The sequence below is a fragment of the Chelonia mydas genome, chromosome 1, assembly GCF_015237465.2.
Source record: "Chelonia mydas isolate rCheMyd1 chromosome 1, rCheMyd1.pri.v2, whole genome shotgun sequence".
Taxonomy (NCBI): Eukaryota; Metazoa; Chordata; order Testudines; family Cheloniidae; genus Chelonia; species Chelonia mydas.
Window position 1 is genome coordinate 8,474,969 of NC_057849.1, and position 18,934 is coordinate 8,493,902.

An 18,934-nucleotide genomic window follows, 5' to 3' on the forward strand; every position below is an offset into this window, starting at 1 on the left:
CAGGAATCTTTCAAGTTTGGTGCTGCTTCAGCAATGGCTGCTGAAGGGTTGTCAATTAGTTAGTGGTAGTTAAAGATGATTTGGCACAACAGGGTTTAAAATCAAAAGCAGAGTTAACAGACTACCTTTAGAGACTGGAGCTGGGGCTGGGTCCTGGGGGCGTGGAGAGAAAGAAGGGGAAGAAAAAAGTTTCAAAGTGCACAATGGCAGGGTTTGCAGGAGCAGGTAACAACCCCCACTTTTCTCCCAGAGCCAGGATGAGAACCTGGGGATAAGGGTTCCCAACTGTTTCAACCCAGGAAGCCTACTCTTGGCTCAGAGCTAACTATGTCCTTTTCTTCTTTTCCTCGGTTTACTTAATTTGCTGCTGGTAGCCTAGATTTAAACTGACCTGACAGGCTAAATTGGTTTCTTTCCACTTCTCCCCCTGCCTTTCCATACTTTTGTTTTTCTGAAGTTTTAATGGAGGGTACTTTGGATACTTATGTGAAATGTTTTTGGTGATTTTGGACAAAGTATGAGGGAGGTCTGCTGTATTCCAGTGGAATTTTTGGAGTAAAAGATCCATGGGCATCCATGGAGACAAATGTTTTACTGCCTCTTTGAACAGTCTCAAGGTAAAGACAGCACAGGGTTAAGGCAGCTGTGTGGCAATAATTGTACTTGGTGGCTAAGTTGTTACAGACAAATTGCACTACCTTAAAGAACTAAATGTAGGAATAAGTGATTTAAAGAAGTGAGTGAAAAGTTACAAATAGCTTTTGCAAAAATTGATGATACAGGGTTTGCAGGAAAGTAAACATTTGGGAGTTGTGGAAATGGTAAAAGAGTAACAGTTGTGGTGTTACAAGAAGGAAGTTTTTTGTTTAATAATAAAACCCAGTTATATAAATGTAACTGTATGTGCAACTCTGTGCAGTCACATTGGATGGAAGCTTGGTAATTAAATTATCCAAGGGAGTCGGGTAGAGTGGCTACTCCCACCACTATGCTTCTGTCCCCAGAAGCCGTTACAGCTATTCTGAAGGAAAATGGGCCCTTTCCCCACAGAAATGGTCTATAAGGGACTGCTGCAGGCAGCAGGAGGAGAGAGAATCTGATCAAAATTATTTGACTATTGGGTAATGTAATCAAAATCACTAAAGGAATGTAAGGGGTTTCTATTGGAACTTAATTTGGCTGCCCCTGGTTGTGTCTAGTTGTACAAGATGGAAGTGTAATCGGGGTACAGTTGTGTAAAAGAGTAATCACAGTGCAAGGGATGTTAGGCAAAAGAGAATTTTGTGTGTGTGCACAGGTAAAAGAAAAGGAAAAGGGGAGGAATGATGGGAACACTGAGCCTTGGGGTGTCTCTGGGGGATCAGATTGTTGCTTTGGTGGGTGTGCATGAAAACTCTGTGGGCATGGGGGAGGCAGTTACACCTTGTGTAAAATTAATATGGCTAATATAATGTTATGGATGTTGAACTATATGGAAGGAATGTGCATTTTCCCAGGACATGTGCAGTGTATATTGGAGAAGGGGTAAAAGAAATGCAAACAAAACATGGTACTTCATTAAAATCCTATTAGGGCTCCAAAAGGGGCCACAATAGGTTGTGCTTTCTTTTTCAGATCTCTGTGTGTTTTGGAGCAGGAGATGAAAGTGGAAAGAAATCAGAACTCTAGTGGAAGTGGAATGTTTCCCTTTCAAGACAGTCTCTGACCTGCTAATAGCTTTGGATCCAAAAGCAAGCTAGTAAGCCTCTGTGTAAATGCAAATTACCTAGCTGATGGGCACAAAGGAGCTGCAAATAATGAATACATCGGATCAGCAAACAAGCTACTAGAAAACTCAGATTATGGCCCTCCAGGAAAGGGAGGTGAAAAAACAAGTCAAGCCTGAAAATAAGGTGGACAGGTTAACCTTAAGGGGTGGGTGTGTGTGTGTGTGTGTGTGTGTGTACAGTGCTCAAATCTGAAGCTGTGTCTCAGCTATTACCTGAGAATAAACTGAAAAGCTTGGTACAGCAGAGAAACTATTGCAAACTTGGTCTGTTGTACAAGAGGGGAAACTGAGGTACACCACCTCATGAATTTCATAAATGACCAGTGAGTGGAGTAATTCACTAGCCTGACTATAGAACAAAATAAGGACAGCCTGGAGGTAATTCTGCTGTTTTTCCTGCAATTAGCAAAGAAATTTGTAAAAGAAAGTGGTGGTATTATTATTAGCAATAATCTGTCCCCACCAGGGGGGTGGAAATTGTTTCTTTTGTTTTTCAGACACTCTACAAGCAAGCTGTCGCCAGCGGGAAAAATAACCCAGAATGCCATGGATCTGTGTTTTGTGTTTGTCTGTGGTGTTTGTCTTGTTGCTAGCATTGTTGTGTTTTAATGAACAGAAAACCTCATGACATGGGTGTGGGGTGGCTTCAAAAGGCTGACCCTGGCTGGGGAGATGTGTAGGGGAATGCAAAATGCTCAACTAGGAGGCCAGCACCTGTGTAATAGCTACCATGGTACCTGGAAATGGAACGGCAACTAAGGTGGCTCCCACAAGCCCTATGGAAATAATGAGAAGGGGAGGAGCTCACTGGGAATCAATGGAGGGGTGTGTACATCAACAGAAGATGTTTGGATGTGCCTCTCTCCTATGACTATGGAGGAACAGAATCAATGGCCTATGCAAGGGGTGGACAACTGGGTGTACTGTGTATAAGGTGTTTTGCTAGGAATGTACATATTACTGGGGGCACAATTACACCAGCCCATAACCAAACTACACCCATCTATACGCTGCTATCTGGACTTTGGTGCACAAATGAATCTATGAATCTTATTGCTGTGAATAATAAAACCAGGGCATATGGCCTGATTCCATACCAAGTGGTCAAGCTGGTTTGGACAATATCCCATTTCTCTGTGAACATTCAATGGACTTGTGATGTGGACAAAAGCAAGCAAAACCTGCAGCGGCAGCTTGTTGCAACTGCCAGCAACTGGACACATAGATCGTGACCCTGTCAAAAGAGGAGAGGCAGTGTTTTGGGGGTGTCTCAGATGTTGGACCATACTGCAGTGGTCAGGACTCGGTGTTGCTGTGGATTTTGTATTGTTAACTGTACTTGTGTTACGTTGTACATGGAGATAACCTATAAGTAATAAGCCCTCCAAACCCTACAGTGTACTAGACAACCCAGACCCAACCTTCTCAGGCCCGCTCTAATGGGAAGTCTGGAACACGAATTGGAATAGGTGTGATATGCCCGTATGAGAGAAGGTGCAGGGCACTATACTACACAAGGGGCAGTGGGACAAATGGAATATCGACACCTTCCACCTTGATGCCTGGCCCTATCAGGAAATGTGTCGCCATATGTCCTATGCTTTTCCAGGGATACCTGGGCAGGAGGATCCCAAAAGAAAAAAAAGGGGGGGAGTCTTAGGATATAGATATTCAGGCCTGTCTGTAAAGGCCTGTACTCTAAGAATTTAGGTGTATTCTTATCACTTGGCTAGTTATAGAGGTATGAAAGAAAGAATCAAAATCACTGTCTGCCGGTGTAAGGGCCTTCTCTTACTGTGACACTCTGAGGCCCTGTTCTTAGGCTAAGGCCTTTGGCTAAGCAGCAGAGGCTGCCATAAGCAGGGAAGCATACGGTCACATCCTCACATTCCAAACTAGTCACATTGAAAGAAGGTGCTATTGGGCTGTCAGGAATACAATCCTGTCCTGATAATGCCTATTGCCTCCAGAGAAAGGGAAGTGCCTGGAAGATGTAAAAGGAAACTTAGTTTGATAGCATCCTGTCTGGCAAGAACTCACTTATCAATAGCTGGCATGTGAAATCCTCACTTCTGTGTTTGTTCTATCACTGTAGTCCCCATTTCCCCATTGTTTGTCTGCATAATCTCGGTCTGGTTCTGTGATTGTTCCTGTCTGCTGTATACTTAATTTTGCTGGGTGTAAACTAATTAAGGTGGTGGGATATAATTGGTTACATAATCATGTTACAATATGTTAGGATTGGTTAGTTAAATTTTAGTAAAATGATTGGTTAAGGTATAGCTAAGGAGAACTCAAGTTTTACTATATAGTCTGCAGTCAATCAGGAATTGGGGGTGTGGGTGTGTGGGTGTGTGTGGGGGGGGGGAAATGGGAACAGGGAATGGGGGTGGGGAAATTGGAATCATGTTTAGCTAAGGGCAGGAATGGGAACAGGGACACAGGTAAGCCTGTGTGGTATCAGAGCTGGGAAGGGGGACACTAAGGAAGGAAACTGGAATCATGCTTGCTGGAAGTTCACCCCAATAAACATCGAATTGTTTGCACCTTTGGACTTCGGGTATTGTTGCTCTCTGTTCATGCGAGAAGGACCAGGGAAGTAAGTGGGTGAAGCAATAAGCCCCCTAACAGGGTCCCCAGGGTGCAACCTGGACTGTGGGACCACTGAACCTGTTGTCCCCCCAATCTGGGGCTTTCCTCTCACACTGTGATGCTGAGTCAAGCTACAAACCTCTGGCAGGTCCTGCACTGACACAACCATCCACAGGCAGGGACACACCCAACTGTGGTCCATGAATGCTTCTCCCAGCCACTCATGAACTAATGATAGGGAGGCTCCTGATAATTCCCCCCCAGCTCCACAGCTTTGCACCCCTGCCCTGATCCGAATCCTGCCCTGATCTGAATCCTGGCCTGGGTAAGTTCGTTACACAGTCCGCCCCTCCCTCGGTGTGCAGCGGACACACACTAACCTTTGTAACTGGCTGAGATTTCCCAAGCACGTCAACCAAAACACACTGTTTTAGGTAAAATATAAAACAAATTTATTAACTACAGAAAGAGAGATTTGAAGTGATTATAAGTAGCAGGCGTAGAGATCAGAGTTGGTTAGGTAAGAAACAAAAATAAAATACAAAATAAAAGATAAAGTTTATTTGCACAAAGTGGAACAGCTCCAGCCAGAGAGACTGAGAGCCACACTCAAAACAGCCATTTTCCTGGTGCTCAGGGCACTCATGTGAGATGTGGAAGACCTGTGTTTAAGTCCCTGCTCCAAATCAGGTAGAGCAGAGATTTTGGAGCTGGGTCTCTCACGTCTCTCTCGGGCCTGGAAGTCTAAATAATTAAGATGGGCGAACTAGAGTGCCTCGTATTAAATGAGGATATTGATATAATAGGCATCACAGAAACTTGGTGGAATGAGGCTAATTAATGGGACACAGTAATACAGGGTACAAAATCTATCGGAAGGACAGAACAGGTCATGCTGGTGGGGGAATGGCACTATATGTGAAAGAAAGCATAGAATCAAATGAAGTAAAAATCTTAAATGAACCAAACTGTACCATAGAATCTCTATGGATAGTAATTCCATACTCGAATAATAAGAATATAGCAGTGGAGGTATACTACCAACCATCTGACCAGGATGGTGATAGTGACTGTAAAATGCTCAGGGAGATTAGAGAGCCCATAAAAATGAAAAACTCGGTAAAAATGGGGGATTTCAACTATCCCTAAATTGACTGGGTACATGTCACCTTAGGACGGGATGCAGAGATAGTTTCTTGACACCTTAAATGACTGCTTCTTGGATCAGCTAGTCCGAGAACTCTCATGAGGAGAGGCAGTTCTTGATTTAGTCAGGATCTGATCCAAGAAGTGAATATAGCTGGACTGCTTCGTAATAGTCACCATAATATAATTAAATTTAACATCCCTGTGGTGGGGAAAACACCACAGCAGCCCAAACACAGTAGCATTTAATTTCACAAAGGGAAAGTACACAAAAATGAGAAGGGTAATTAAATAGAAATTAAAAGGTACAGTGCCAAAAGTGAAATCCCTGCACGCTGCATGGAAACTTTTTAAAGACACCATAATGGAGGCTCAACTTAAATGTATACCCCAAATTATAAAACATAGTGAGAGAACCAAAAAAGTGCCACCCTGGCTAAACAACCAAGTAAAAGAAGCAGTAAGAGGCAAAACGGCATCCTTTAAGAAGTGGAAGTTAAATACTCTTGAGGAAAATAGAAAGGCGCATAAACTCTGGCACAGGTAGTGTAAATACACAATGAGGAAGGCCAAAAAAGAATTTGAAGGACAGCTAGACACAGACTCAAAAAGTAATAGCAACATTTTTTTTAGGTAAATCAGAAGCAGGAAGCCGCTATACCACCCGTGGGGGCCATTGGACGATCGAGATGCTAAAGGAGCCGTCAAGGACGATAAGGCCATTGCGGAGAAACTAAATGAATTCTTTGCATTGGTCTTCACCGCTGAGCATGTGAGGGAGATTCCCAAACTTGAGCCATTCTTTTTAGGTGATAAATCTGAGGACCTGTCCCAGATTGAGATGTCATTAAAGGTTTTGGAACAAATTGATAAATTAAACAACAATAAGTCTCCAGGACCAGATGGGATTCACCCAAGAGTTCTGAAGGAACTCAAATGTGAAATTGCAGAAGTACTCACTGTGGTTTGTAACTTATCATTTAAATCATCCTCTGTACCAGATGACTGGAAGATAGCTAATGTGACATCAATTTTTAAAAAGGGATCCAGAGGTGATCCTGGTAATTACAGGCCAGTAAGCCTGACTTCAGCACTTGGCAAACTGGTTGAAACTATAGTAAAGAACAGAATTATCAGACACAGAGATTAACATAATTTGTTGGGGGAAGAGTCAATATGGTTTATGTAAAGGGCAAGCATGCCTCACCAATCTGCTACAATTCTTTGAGGGGGTCAACAAATATGTGGACAAAGGTGATCCAGTGGACATAGTGTACTTAGGTTTTCAGAGAGCCTTTGACAAGGTCACTCACCAAAAGATCTTAAGCAAAGTAAGCAGTCATGGGATAAGAGGGAAGGTGCTTTCATGGACTGGAAACTGGTTAAAAGATAGGAAACAAAGGTAGGAATAAATGGTCAGCTTTCAGAATGGAGAGAGGTAAATAGTGGTGTCCCCCCTGAGTCTGTACTAAGACCCGTCCTATTCAACATATTCATAAATGATCTTGAAAAAGGGGTAAACAGTGAGGGGGCAAAATTTGCAGATGATACAAAACTACTCAAGATAGTTAAGTCCCAGGCAGACTGCAAAGAGCTACTAAAGGATCTCTCAGAATTGGGTGACTGGGCAACAAAATGGGAGATGAAATTCAATGTAGATAAATGCAAAGTAATGCACATTGGAAAACATAATCCCAACTATACATATAAAATGATGGGGTCTAAATTGGCTGTTACCACCCAAGAGAGAGATCTTGGAGTCATTGTGGATAGTTCTCTGAAAACATCCACTCAATGTGCAGCGGCAGTCAAAAAAGCAAATAGAATGTTGGGAATCATTAAGAAAGGGATAGATAATAAGACAGAAAATATCATGTTGCCTCTATATAAATCCATAGTACACCCACATCTTGAATACTGTGTGTAGATGTGGTCGCCCCATCTCAAAAAAATATATTGGAATTGGAAAAGGTTCAGAAAAGGGCTACCAAAATGATCAGGGGTTTGGAGCGTCTGCCATGTGAGGAGAGAATAATAAGACTGAGTCTTTTCAGCTTGGAAAAGAGATGACTAAGGTGGGATATGATAGAGGTCTATAAAATCATGACAGGTGTGGAGAAAGTAAATAAGGAAGTGTTATTTACTCCTTCTCATAACACAAGAAATAGGGGTCACCAAATGAAATTAATAGGCAGCAGGTTTAAAACAAACAAAAGGAAGTATTTTTTCACACAACTCAGTCAAACTGTGGAACTCTTTGCCAGAGGATGTTGTGAAGGTCAAGGCTATAAGAAGGTTCAAAAAAGAATTAGATATATCCATGGAGGATAGGTCCATCAATGGCTATTAGCCAGGATGGACAGGGTTGGTGTCCCTAGCCTTTGTTTTCCAGAAGCTGGGAATGGGTGACAGGGGATGGATCACTTGATGATTCCCTGTTCTGTTCATTCCCTCTGGGACACCTGGCATTGGCCACTGTCGGAAGACAGGATGCTGTGCTAGATGGACCTCTGATCTGACCCAGTATGGCCATTCTTATGTATATTTTTATATCTCTCATGAGAAACCGCTGACCTGTCCTACACACCTCGCTCTGGGAGAGGGCTGACAGTCCATTGTGGAAAAAGGCACCTTTCTCCAGCCCATCAGCCAGGCCCCTAGAGGCCCAAATCAGTGGGAGTTAGGTGCTTAAGGACCTTTGTGAACCACTCAGAAAAAACCTGTTGGATGCGGATTCCCCATGGATATCTCCCTTCTGAGATCTATCAGTTAGCCAGTTCTCACTCCATCTAATAAGTGCTCTATTGATACTGTCTAGAGCTCATTTGTTAATCTGAATGTCATGTGGTACTAGGTCAAACAACTTGCAATGTTCTAAGTCTATTCCACCTCCCCAGTTCCCTTTATCAAGCAGGTTTGTTATGGTCTAAAAAGGCATGAATTGTAGTCACACCCTCTAATTCTTGACTTCTAGCCTGAGACACCAGCAGATGGGCTCCAGGGTTTCTTTCTTCTCCATCTCCTTTTTTTTCAAGGCAATTTCAACAGAGTTTTAATAACAGCTCAGGGAGAGAGTGAGCATGCTGAGTAGGATGTCAAAGGAAGCCAGGTGTTCCCAAAGCACTTGTCACCAGAAGAACTCCACCGAGGAGGTACAGGCACTGTATGCTGGAGGAGAAACTGCTCATTCCTGCAGATGCCAAGGAAGAGAATAAGAAAGAATTACAGTGCGGGAAGGGGCTGGGAGGAGGAGGCAGGACTATAAGCTTTGTGCTGCCCTCTAAAAGCATCAGATTGTCATTAATGTTCTTACCGGAGCTGAAAACGCATCTCCGGGTCTTGCATCTTCTCTCTGCCAAAGAAACCAACAACATTAAAACAAAAACTTTCACCCCCTTCTCTATGCAAGGCCAGGTGGCTCTGGCATAGGGACCTCATGGGGTTATGGGTATGGTGCCACCACGCTGACCTATGGGTGACCCCAGAAGAACCGGGCTGGGTGGGGAACCAGCGGTGGTTGGGAAAGGAAGGGGCCAATCTGCTGGGCAGCAGGGCTCCTTGCCCTGGGGAGCTGTTTGGATTGAATTCTCCCGTGCTAAGCTGCCTCTTTTCAGACATCACTGGGGGTCGTGCAGAGGGACAATGCAGGGAGGCCCTTGGGCAACCCTACTCCTCTCTGCTTGGCTGCAGGGCTTCTACAGCCTGGGTCATGTGGTGGAAGAAGGCGTTTCCATCCGTTGCTCTGGGCCATAACTATACCATTCTCCTGGAGCTCTGTGGGAGGTACGGGGTCAGGACCCAGCAGGCCATGGAGGTCAGTGAATTTCTTGTCCACCGGGCACGCTATTATTTGTATTGGGGTAGAACCTAAAAGGCCCCAACCAAGATCAGGGCCCAGTTGTGCTGGGTAGGGCTTAGATGCCATCCCTGGCCCAAAGCGCTCAGCGTTTCAATAGCCTAGGAGAGGGAGAAAGGAATTGCTCGTATCGCCCTATTACAGGCGGGGAGTTGCTCAGAGAGATTAACTCACTCGCCCAAGATTGTGCAGGGCGTCTGCAGCAGGGACGGGGCGTGAGCTCAAGCCTTCAGAGTCCTAGTTCAGTGCCTTGCCTACAAGACTGTCCGCCCCTGCCTCAGCTCCAGGCTGGAGCCTCGGGGCTCTGGAATAGGACCATTGTCTCGCATTGGACTGACCACCCTTATCTCAGAGACAGCTGCCCTCACCCCCTCCTGACAGGCGCCAGCTGATGGCTGGGATGGGATGTGGGAAGGGGGCCCATCAAGACACTGAGTCTGGTCACATGCCCCACTCATAGGCACTGCCCGGGCGGCCTTCGCTCTCCCGCTCCAGTTTGGCGCTAAGCAAAATGGCATCAGCTTCATCCTGGTCCCACTTGAGGCCCAACCACAACCACAAAACTGGAGCTGGCCTGGGCCAGCGGCTCAGCTGGTGTCGCCTTGCAGCCAGTTCACACCAGCTGGAGATCTGGCCCTGTTTCCACCCGCAGACCCTTGTCTCGGACTCTCCTTCCACAGACTGAAACCTCAGCTCCAAACAGCTCTGACACCAGAGGGAGTTCGGAGCGTATAATTGGGCCAGACTATCCCCCCAGTTCTGAATGCCCCACAGGCCAGTGCGAAGCTCAGACCAGGATCCCCAAGAGGCCACAGGGAGTGGGAGGCCACTATCCCTGTGCGTGGACCTTACCTTTCACATACTCGCAGTTGTAGTTGCTGGAGCTGTCCAGGGACAGGAGCTGGATCAAGGTTCTGTCCTGAGCCCGGGTGAAGTTGGTGACTTTGAATTTCTCGAAGGGGGGGATCAGAACTTCATCCTCGCCAGGGAAGAAGGAGAAGTTCTTGATGTTGACCCCATAGCAGGTCTTTATGGAGAAGAAGGTGTCCTGCCCAAACTGCAGGGCGCTCTCGTTTTTCAGGGACGTGGACGTGAAGTGGCCGAACCGGACGGGCTTGCGACTTTCGGCTTTGAAGCGGATGCCCCGGACTCCGCGGTACACCTGGTGGCACTTGGTGGGCTCAGAGGCCTTCAGGACCTGAAGGGCTCTGGTCAGGAGGAAGTGCAGGGTCTTGAAGTTGAAGTTGTTGAGGTAAAAGTCCCGGGTGCGGCCTGCCTCTCTCACGGCTGCATTGAACTCCTGGTGAAGGGGCTGCTTGTACAGGGGGCCCTGGCTGGTGTAGGCCAAGATGGCGATGGCGTACTCAGGCTTGAAGTCCCGCGGCATGTAGCTCTTGTCCTTCATCTCTTTCCAGTTGGAGGCCGCCTCCAGCCAGGTCTCGGCGTAGTTCCTGTTGTTGGCCAACTCGGTGCGGTTCAGCTCCCCCAGCTCAGCCTGCATCATGCTGGCACAGTCCTTGTACTGGTCGTCGAAGGAGCTGAGGGCCATGTCCAGCGCTGACTCTCTGACAGAGAAGAGGTCTCTCTTGCGGAGGGAGAAACACTGGACCTGAGGGCAGCAGGAGAACATGGTGACAGGCACTGGCAACAGATGGTGGAGCAGGTCTTAGCCAGGCTACAGGGACAGCAATAGCCAAGTGACAGAGATAAGGTGTTGGGAGCATGAGGGGAAGGGTGGTCCAGTGGTTAGGGTGGTAGCCTGGGATGCTATCTACTCTGTCACAGACTCCCTGTGGGACCTTGGTCAAGTCCCTTGGTCTGTCTGGGCCTCAGGTCTCCATCTGTACAATGGGGATACAGCTCTGCTCTGCCTGCCAGGGGTGTGCACGGATAAATGGGCAGATCCTCAGCAGGTGTCAATGAGCCACAGAAGTCAATGGAGCTAGGCTGACTTATGGCAGCTGGGGATCTAGCCCATTGAATTAGCCCTACACCCTGTTCATCTCAATGGAGTGTTAATGCTGAACCCTAATGATGATGACATTGTTAATTGTTTAACTGCTGCACGTTTTTAGCAGAGCCACCCAGGGCGTACCTGAGGGCCTTCCATGAAGATCCCAGCCAGCAGCAGGACAAAGACTGGTCTGAGACGCTCCATCTTCGCCATCCACATCTGGAAAAAAAATACACTCAGTCCACAGCCAGTACAGCCCACGGCGAATCAGTGAGTGACTTACTCATACCAAGCTCCAATCTGTGCAAGAGACAGATGAAGAGCCACAGAGCACCTGGGAGATGGTGGGAAGCGGTGGGGAGGTGGATGCACACCTGTCCAGGCCATTGTGTTCTCCTGCAGACTACAGATTTCTGGTCCTTTGCTCTAGCATCCCTAGTAGAATCTATTGTTTTTCACCGTGAGGCCCCATGCAAGACCACAGCTTCCGTGTGCTAGGTGCTGTACATACACACACAGCAAGAGAGAGTTCCCACCCTGGAGAATTTCCAATCTAAAGACACAAGGCCAGAAGAGTGGAAGTATTATCTTACAGACGGGGAACTGTGGCTTGGAGAGACTCAGGGAGATGATCCCACAGGACGTGTGAGGCTGAGCTTGCAGTTGATTGCGGATCTTCCCAATCCTAGCCCGGCGCTTTAACCATAAAGCCATCATCTTCTGCTAGGAGCCTGCTCAGAATTCATCGCTGCGGGAACAGCCCTGAAGCCAAGAGTCTGGGACCAGGGCTGCCTTTGGTCCCACAACAGTCGGTTCTTTTACTCTCTCTGTCTCCAGTCATGCCAATCAATCAAGAGAGGCAAATCTGGAACTCAGAGAGGGAACAGCACCATGCACGGGGGTCCCGCAGGACATCAGAAATACTCAGGGATGGCTGAGCCACTTTGAGCAACACTGGAATCAACCTGGCTCGTCCCCTAGACCACAATCGAGGCCGTTTAGAGCCGGGGCTCCCACAACAAAATTTTTGGTGGCCTCAAAGAGCAGCCACCAAGTCTTGCTGGCGGCTGCTCTGACAATGTTTCCTAAAATCAGCGGGTCTGAATGAGCTCTCCCCTGACATCTGTGCTTCTCTTTTCTTCATCCCCATACAAGGGGGTTAGTCTAGATGACCCTGGTGGTCCCTTCTGACCTTGTGGTTCTATGATTCTGTGATCTAGTGACGCACTGGGGGAAAAGACTTCGGGAGCAGACCATATTTGCATAGACACGCCCACTCTGCCTAGGTGTTTGGCGGGTGATCTGCTTTGCCAAAGGGATCTGTTTTGGTTGATTTTGGATTACCTGACGAGGCAGCGAGCAGCACCGGGCGGGAGAGAGAACAGAGGCAGCAGCAAGTAGCAGCAGAGGTAAGAGCAGGAGCCGTGAGTCAGTTGCAGAGGATGGCTGACCACAGGAATGGCTTTGCTCTATATCCCCTTTTCAGGGGCGGGAGGCACAAAGGACAACCAGCTGTGACCGGGGCACAGCGGAGGGAGAGGGGAGCGGCATGTTCAAGGGACATTCGTTCATCGGACTTTCATGCCGCAAGGGTGGGAAACTGAGTCACAGGACCCTGCCCAGCGTGCTGTGGGGTGGGGTGTTTGCTTATGGTCAAATGGAATGCGGGTGTGGCGTTGTCCCAGATTTATGCTGGGTTCCCTTTCCCTGTTAATAAAAGCTCTCTCTAGTAGTGCACTTGTAACGCCAACAGACCCCGGTCGTCAGCAGGCAGGATCGAACCTGGGACCTCTGGAGCTTAGTGCATGAGCCTCTACAGCATAAAATAAAAGCCAGCTGGCTGCTAGCTGAGGCTGTCGAGCAGACTCATTTAACTTTCTCTAAGTGGTCTCAGTGCCACGAGATGGGACAGAACACCACACCCAGGAGGTGTGTGGGTTACACACTGACTTGCGAGAGGGGAAGTCTTGCCTCTTAGAGGCGCCCAGGGTTGTATTGAGTTTTCCCAGATTCCTGGGTGGGGCTCGAGCCGGTTCTGCTTTGTGTTGTGAAGAGGAACCCCCTAGACACCGAACCTGGCCCTCCTTGCTGCCAACTCCACCCGGGAGAAGGGCTACATCACCCACAGGGGAGCCACAAAGGGAAACATTAAGGACCAAAGCCTCGCACAGGCTATGTTTGAGCTGGGAGGTGAGTCCCAGCTGGCGTAGATGTACCCGGGTACACCTTAGACATAGCCGTGTGTCTGTACTGGCAGGGGCAGCAGCTTGGGCTGGCTGCCCAAGTACGTACCCCGGGGGTCAGGCGGGATTGTACTCGGGGCGGCTAGTGTGAGCTGCTGCAAACATGCTGCTATTTTTAGAGGCTAGCGGAAGCAGAGCTAGCCCAGGTATGGCTATGCCAGCTGGCAATTTCACGGCCCAGCTCCACATGTCCATAGCAAAGGCCGTAGCGTGTACCACGCATCACTTGCACTCTTCATCCTGGGTAAAGTTTGGGGCTTGGCACTGAGTCCCCACCCCCTACCCCGAGGAGTCCGAGCCCATTCTCCTGGCTGCAGATGGTTCTCCATTCTGGGTTTCAGCAATTGACTTGATTGCCAAGTGCTTGCCTGCTGGGTCTCTCTTCTTCTTTAACGCTTCAATGCAAATAGCTACTCACTGACCCCACCCCCGGGCCCGGCCCGTGTGTTCACAGATGGCAGCGCAGTGCTTAGAGGGGCTGGGTGAGGTGTGGGGCAGGCTGGTGGGGCAGCTGGCGACTGTAGGGAGGCACGGGACTGCAGGCATGGGACTGCCAGCGACGAGGCTCGGCTTCTCCTCCCAGCTCTGCCAAACTCTTCGCTGTAGCCTTGGATAACTCGCTCCCTGTGCCTCTGTTTCCTAACCGGTAGCGCGGAGGGAGAACAGCACTAGCCTGGCTCTCAGGGCTGCTGGGAGGCTCGGATATTCTGATGTACCTGCCTCGACCAGCACAAAGCATCGTTCGCTCCAGCATAAGGCGCCTGGCTGCAGCAGCGGTGCTGCTGAATGTCTAAGATATGTCTGCCCTGGGTACCGGGTGAGCACAGGCTGTACAAACCCACCTGGAACCCGGGGTAATTCCTCGCCTGGCCCCACTTCTCTGCTTTGGGTCAGCTAGCTCAGGTGCCGGGGCGGCCGGTTTGTACCATTTTTGGTGGAGCTCAGAACAGGGTCCAAGTCCCACCCACCCCAACACACGCCTGCCTTGTAAGCCGATATATATTTTTTAAAATAATGTAAAAATGTGAAGGCTCTGGGATGGGGTTTGGGGTGTGGGAGGGGCTTTAGGGCTAGGGCAGAGGGTTGGGGTGCAGGGGTGAGGGCTGTGGGGTGGGGTCGGGGATGAGGGGTTCACGATGCAGGAGGGGGGGTCAGGGCTGGGGCAGAGGGTTAGGGTGCAGCAGGATGAAGGCTCTGGCTGGGGATGAGGGCTTTGGGGTGTGGGAGGGGCTCAGGGCTGGGGCAGAGGGTTGGGGTGCAGGGGTGAGGGCTGTGGGGTGGGGTCGCGGATGAGGGCTGTGGGGTGGGGTCGCCGATGAGGGGTTCATGATGCGGGGGGGGGGGTCAGGGCTGGGGCAGAGGGTTAGGGTGCAGCGGGATGAAGGCTCTGGCTGGGGATAAGGGGCTTGGGGTGTGGGAGGGGCTCAGGGCTGGGGCAGAGGGTTGGGGTGCAGGGGTGAGGGCTGTGGGGTGGGGTCGGGGATGAGGGGTTCACGATGCAGGAGGGGGGGTCAGGGCTGGGGCAGAGGGTTAGGGTGCAGCGGGATGAAGGCTCTGGCTGTGGATGAGGGCTTTGGGGTGTGGGAGGGGCTCAGGGCTGGGGCAGAGGGTTGGGGTGCAGGGGTGAGGGCTGTGGGGTGGGGTCGCGGATGAGGGCTGTGGGGTGGGGTCGCCGATGAGGGGTTCATGATGCGGGGGGGGGGTCAGGGCTGGGGCAGAGGGTTAGGGTGCAGCGGGATGAAGGCTCTGGCTGGGGATAAGGGGCTTGGGGTGTGGGAGGGGCTCAGGGCTGGGGCAGAGGGTTGGGGTGCAAGGGGTGCAGGCTCTGGCTGGGGGTGTGGGCTCTGGGGTGGGGTGGGGCTGGGGATGAGGAGTTTGGGGTGCAGGCAGGCTGCCCCGGGGCTGGGGCCAGAGAGGAGGACTCCCCCAGCCCTCTCCCCTCCAGCAGCAGCGAGCTCTGGGGGAGGGGCCCTCTCTCCTCCCCCCGCAGCACACTCACCTCGCACCAGTGTCACTGCACGTGCCCCTAGGGCTCCTCTCCGGTCCAGGAAGCCCCCTCACCTCCCCTGCAGTGGGTGCCATGGTGGGGGCTGCCATCACATGTGTGACTCCTCCCCTGCTGCTGCCCCTCATTGTGGGTGGGGGGTGGGGCTGCCCCTTTCCCAGCGTGGGGCAGGAGCGGTGACTGTGGGTGGGGGGGCGGGGGCCCTGTGCTGGTGGAGGGTCCGAGGCAGAAGGGCAGGGGCAGGGTCAGCCTGTTTCGGCACTAGAGGTTCGGAGGCACTAGGACCCCGCGGCGGCAGTGGATGCCGGGAGCCAGCAGAGACAGGGACGCTTCGGGGCCCGGGGGAGGCAGGAGGGGCCTGGGGACAGACCCGACCCCAAACATGGGTGGAGCCCGGGCACCACGGGCCCATATAACTCGCCACCCCCGCTCAGGTGCGACCCCGCGAGCTGCAGTCGCTCCCTGGGATAACAGCGTAGGTGTCCCCTGAGCACAAGAAAACAAACAACCGTCGCTGCCTTCCAGGGAAACTCCCAGAGATAAGGTGTGGGAGGGAATATCTGTTATTGGACCAACTTCTGCTGGGGAGAGAGACCGGCTTTGGAGCGCCACAGAGCTCTTCTGCGGGTTTGGGAAAGAGCGTCAGAGCTGAATGCAAGGTGGAAGGGATTGCTTAGCATAAAGAGTTAAGACGTGTTGTAAGGGCACAGTCAAGGTGAAGTTGAATCCCCTTGCAATCACAGGACAAACACCCTGCAGTCACAGGACAAAAAGAGTGTGTGTGTGGGGCGGGGGGGGGGTTGTAATAAACCATAAATCCAGTGTCTCTGCTCAGTCCCCGATCACCATGCTCTCAAATGAACTCACTCAGGAAAAGGATAAAAGACAAAAACACCCGATCTATCACCTGTGGGCGAACACTCCTCACAAAGGTTTCAGAGTAGCAGCCGTGTTAGTCTGTATTCGCAAAAAGAACAGGAGGACTTGTGGCACCTTAGAGACTATCAAATTGATTTGAGCATAAGCTTTTGTGAGCTACAGCTCACTTCATCAGATGCATTCACAAAGGCCAGGGAAGAGAAACAAAAATGATTCAAGGTCTAGAAAACATGATCTGTGGGGGAAGATTGAAAAAATTGGGTTTGTTTAGTCTGGAGAAGAGAAGACCGAGGGGGGACGTAACAGTTTTCAAGCACATAAAAGGTTGTTATAAGAGGGAAGGACAAAATTTGTTCTCCTTTACGTCTGAGGCTAGGACAAGAAGCAATGGGCTTAAATTGCAGCAAGGGAGATTTAGGTTGGACATTAGGAAAAACTTCCTAACTGTCAGGGTGGTTAAGCACTGGAATAAATTGCCTCGGGAGGTTGTGAAATCTCCATCATTGGGGATTTTTAAGAGCAGGTTAGACAAACCCCTGCCAGGGATGGTCTAGATAATATTTAGTCCTGCCTTGAGTGCAGGGGACTGGACTGGATGACCTCTCGAGGTCCCTTCCAGTCCTATGATTCTATCACTCTATAGCTGACCTTTCAGTCCTTATCCTCAAAGGAAACCAGCACAACACTTTCAAAAGACAAGCCTGGGAGCTTAAATTCATTACTCTGCTAGATACTAAAACTCATGGCCTGAGCAGAGACGCTGGATTTATGATTTATTACAACGATCTGTAACCCGCTAACCCCCCCCCTTTTTTGTCCTGTGACTGTAGGGGTGTTAACGGGCCACTTCACCTTGAATGGACCTTTCCACTGTGTGCTAACTACACCAACCTTTCCACCTGGCATTATGCTGTGACACTCTGACGACTCTTCCCAGCCCTGAAGGTCTGTGTGGCTGGAAAGCTTGTCTCACCAACAGAAGTTGGTCCAATAAAAGATATGACCTCACTCAACATGTCTCTCTAATATCCGGGGCCAGCATGGCCACAACTGCACTGCATGCAGGAAAACTCCCAGGCCTTTGTGTCTCCTGCACACATTCTATTGTACAGCCCCTTCGTTTAGAAAACTCCGGTTCTACAAGTGTTTTTGGGCGTTCTCCAAGACTCTGATCAAATCAAGGTCCATCTGCATTAAACACCTTCATGCAAGACAGACGCCTTTCCTCAGCTTGCGCATGACTGTACTTTAGTGAGCTGTGAAGTGCGTGGGCCCTGTGCAACCGCAATATTTGCGTGGCGCACAAACCGTCAGCAAGTTGGAATACAAATATTCCGCTTGCGGAAAGAGAGAGAGGCAGCAGCATATGCTCCGAGGGCCTCTCCACAGAGATTAAAACCCTTATCATGTCACGCTCCCCTGCGACACTAAATAACACCCTGGCAGGTACGGAACAGTCAGAACAATCAACAGGTTGATTTCTGCCTTAGCTGGCCCAGGAAATACTTAGACCAGTTTCTTGGACAAGTGGAGTCATAAAATTAAAGCCCTGATTTAATACCCCCCCTCCCCGTCCCTTAAAAAGTTCACTTTTGGCTGGGCGCTGCCCTCTGCTGGGGGCTGAAATTGACAAGCTTTCCGGTCTGGCCAGCTGAGTTGGAAGAAGTGAGAACTTTTACCTGGGTTCTCCTTGCCCCAGAAGCAGGCAGGGAAGAACTGGGGCGTCTCTGCTCCCCCCAGCTCCTGTGGCGTAGCGGCTGCTCTTCGCTCTGGGGCCTTGTGGACATGACAACTGAGAAGCAGCTGGTTTTTCTTTTTATGGCAATCCCCGACTGCTTTAGCCCAGGTCTGGAGCTGATCCATCCCTTCTGCTTGGCTATTTATATCCCGGCTCTGCATGGGCTTCACAAATAAGGTTTGTTAACATACTGTGTCTCTAACTGGGCTGGGATAATACTGCCTGGCAATTCCCTTGCACAAACCGTGTGCGTGCTAATGGGCTTAAGGATCCCCAGCTGCGTGGCTTAGCCAGCAGGTGAGGGGCAGCTCCTGTCATCTCCCTAAGATTAGAGGAGGCAGCCCTGCCTTTTACTGGAGAAAAGAGCAATTATCCCTCCCCCTGCAAACTGGCTTCTTGTCAAACCAGCAATGTCTCGTGACTTGGTGTTAGTGCTAATAGGGATGCCACACGCCAGTCACAGCAGCCACGTATATTATGTGTATTACGGTGGTGTTAGGAGGCCCTCCGTTGAGATAAGGGCCCTATTGTGTTAGAAGCTGTATCTAGTGTAAGCGACAGTCCCTGGCCCACCGCACTCGTGATCTAACTAGACCATGGAAGCGTTATCCCCATTATACAGCTGGGAAACATTGAGAGCCTTGCCCAAGAACATCCCTAGCAGCTGGGGCAGAGCTAGGCCTTCATCATGTCAGAGCATTCAGACCATTAGCCCGGCCAGTCTGACCTGGTGGAAAATTCCTTTCTGACCCC

At 49.9% G+C, this 18,934-nt stretch overlaps 1 protein-coding gene across 2 annotated transcripts; it reads right to left on the minus strand.

Annotated features, from left to right (window-relative positions):
* Positions 1–7,947: 7,947 nt before the first annotated feature.
* On the minus strand, positions 7,948–18,242 carry ART1 (ADP-ribosyltransferase 1). 2 transcript variants are annotated; one of them, XM_043526865.1, is made up of 5 exons: positions 18,123–18,242; positions 11,458–11,535; positions 10,215–10,971; positions 8,820–8,858; positions 7,948–8,696 (listed from the first exon to the last, which is right to left on the minus strand). In XM_043526865.1, exons 1-5 carry the CDS (start codon positions 18,228–18,230, stop codon positions 8,602–8,604), a joined length of 1,077 nt encoding a protein of 358 aa, XP_043382800.1. In that variant the 5' UTR covers positions 18,231–18,242; the 3' UTR covers positions 7,948–8,601. The 2 variants fall into 2 exon arrangements, with proteins under 2 accessions (XP_043382800.1, XP_037745583.1); XM_037889655.1 differs by lacking the exon at positions 11,458–11,535.
* Between the last annotated feature and the right edge of the window lie 692 nt (positions 18,243–18,934).

Excerpts from the sequence above, each read along its gene's own strand:
- ART1 (XM_043526865.1), bottom strand. The coding sequence starts at position 18,230 with ATGTCCACAAGGCCCCAGAGCGAAGAGCAGCCGCTACGCCACAGGAGC. Across the intron at positions 11,536-18,122 it reads CTGGGGCAAGGAGAACCCAG|ATGTGGATGGCGAAGATGGA; the intron begins GTAAAAGTTCTC and ends TTTTTTTTCCAG. Across the intron at positions 8,697-8,819 it reads GAGATGCGTTTTCAGCTCCG|GAATGAGCAGTTTCTCCTCC; the intron begins GTAAGAACATTA and ends TGGCATCTGCAG.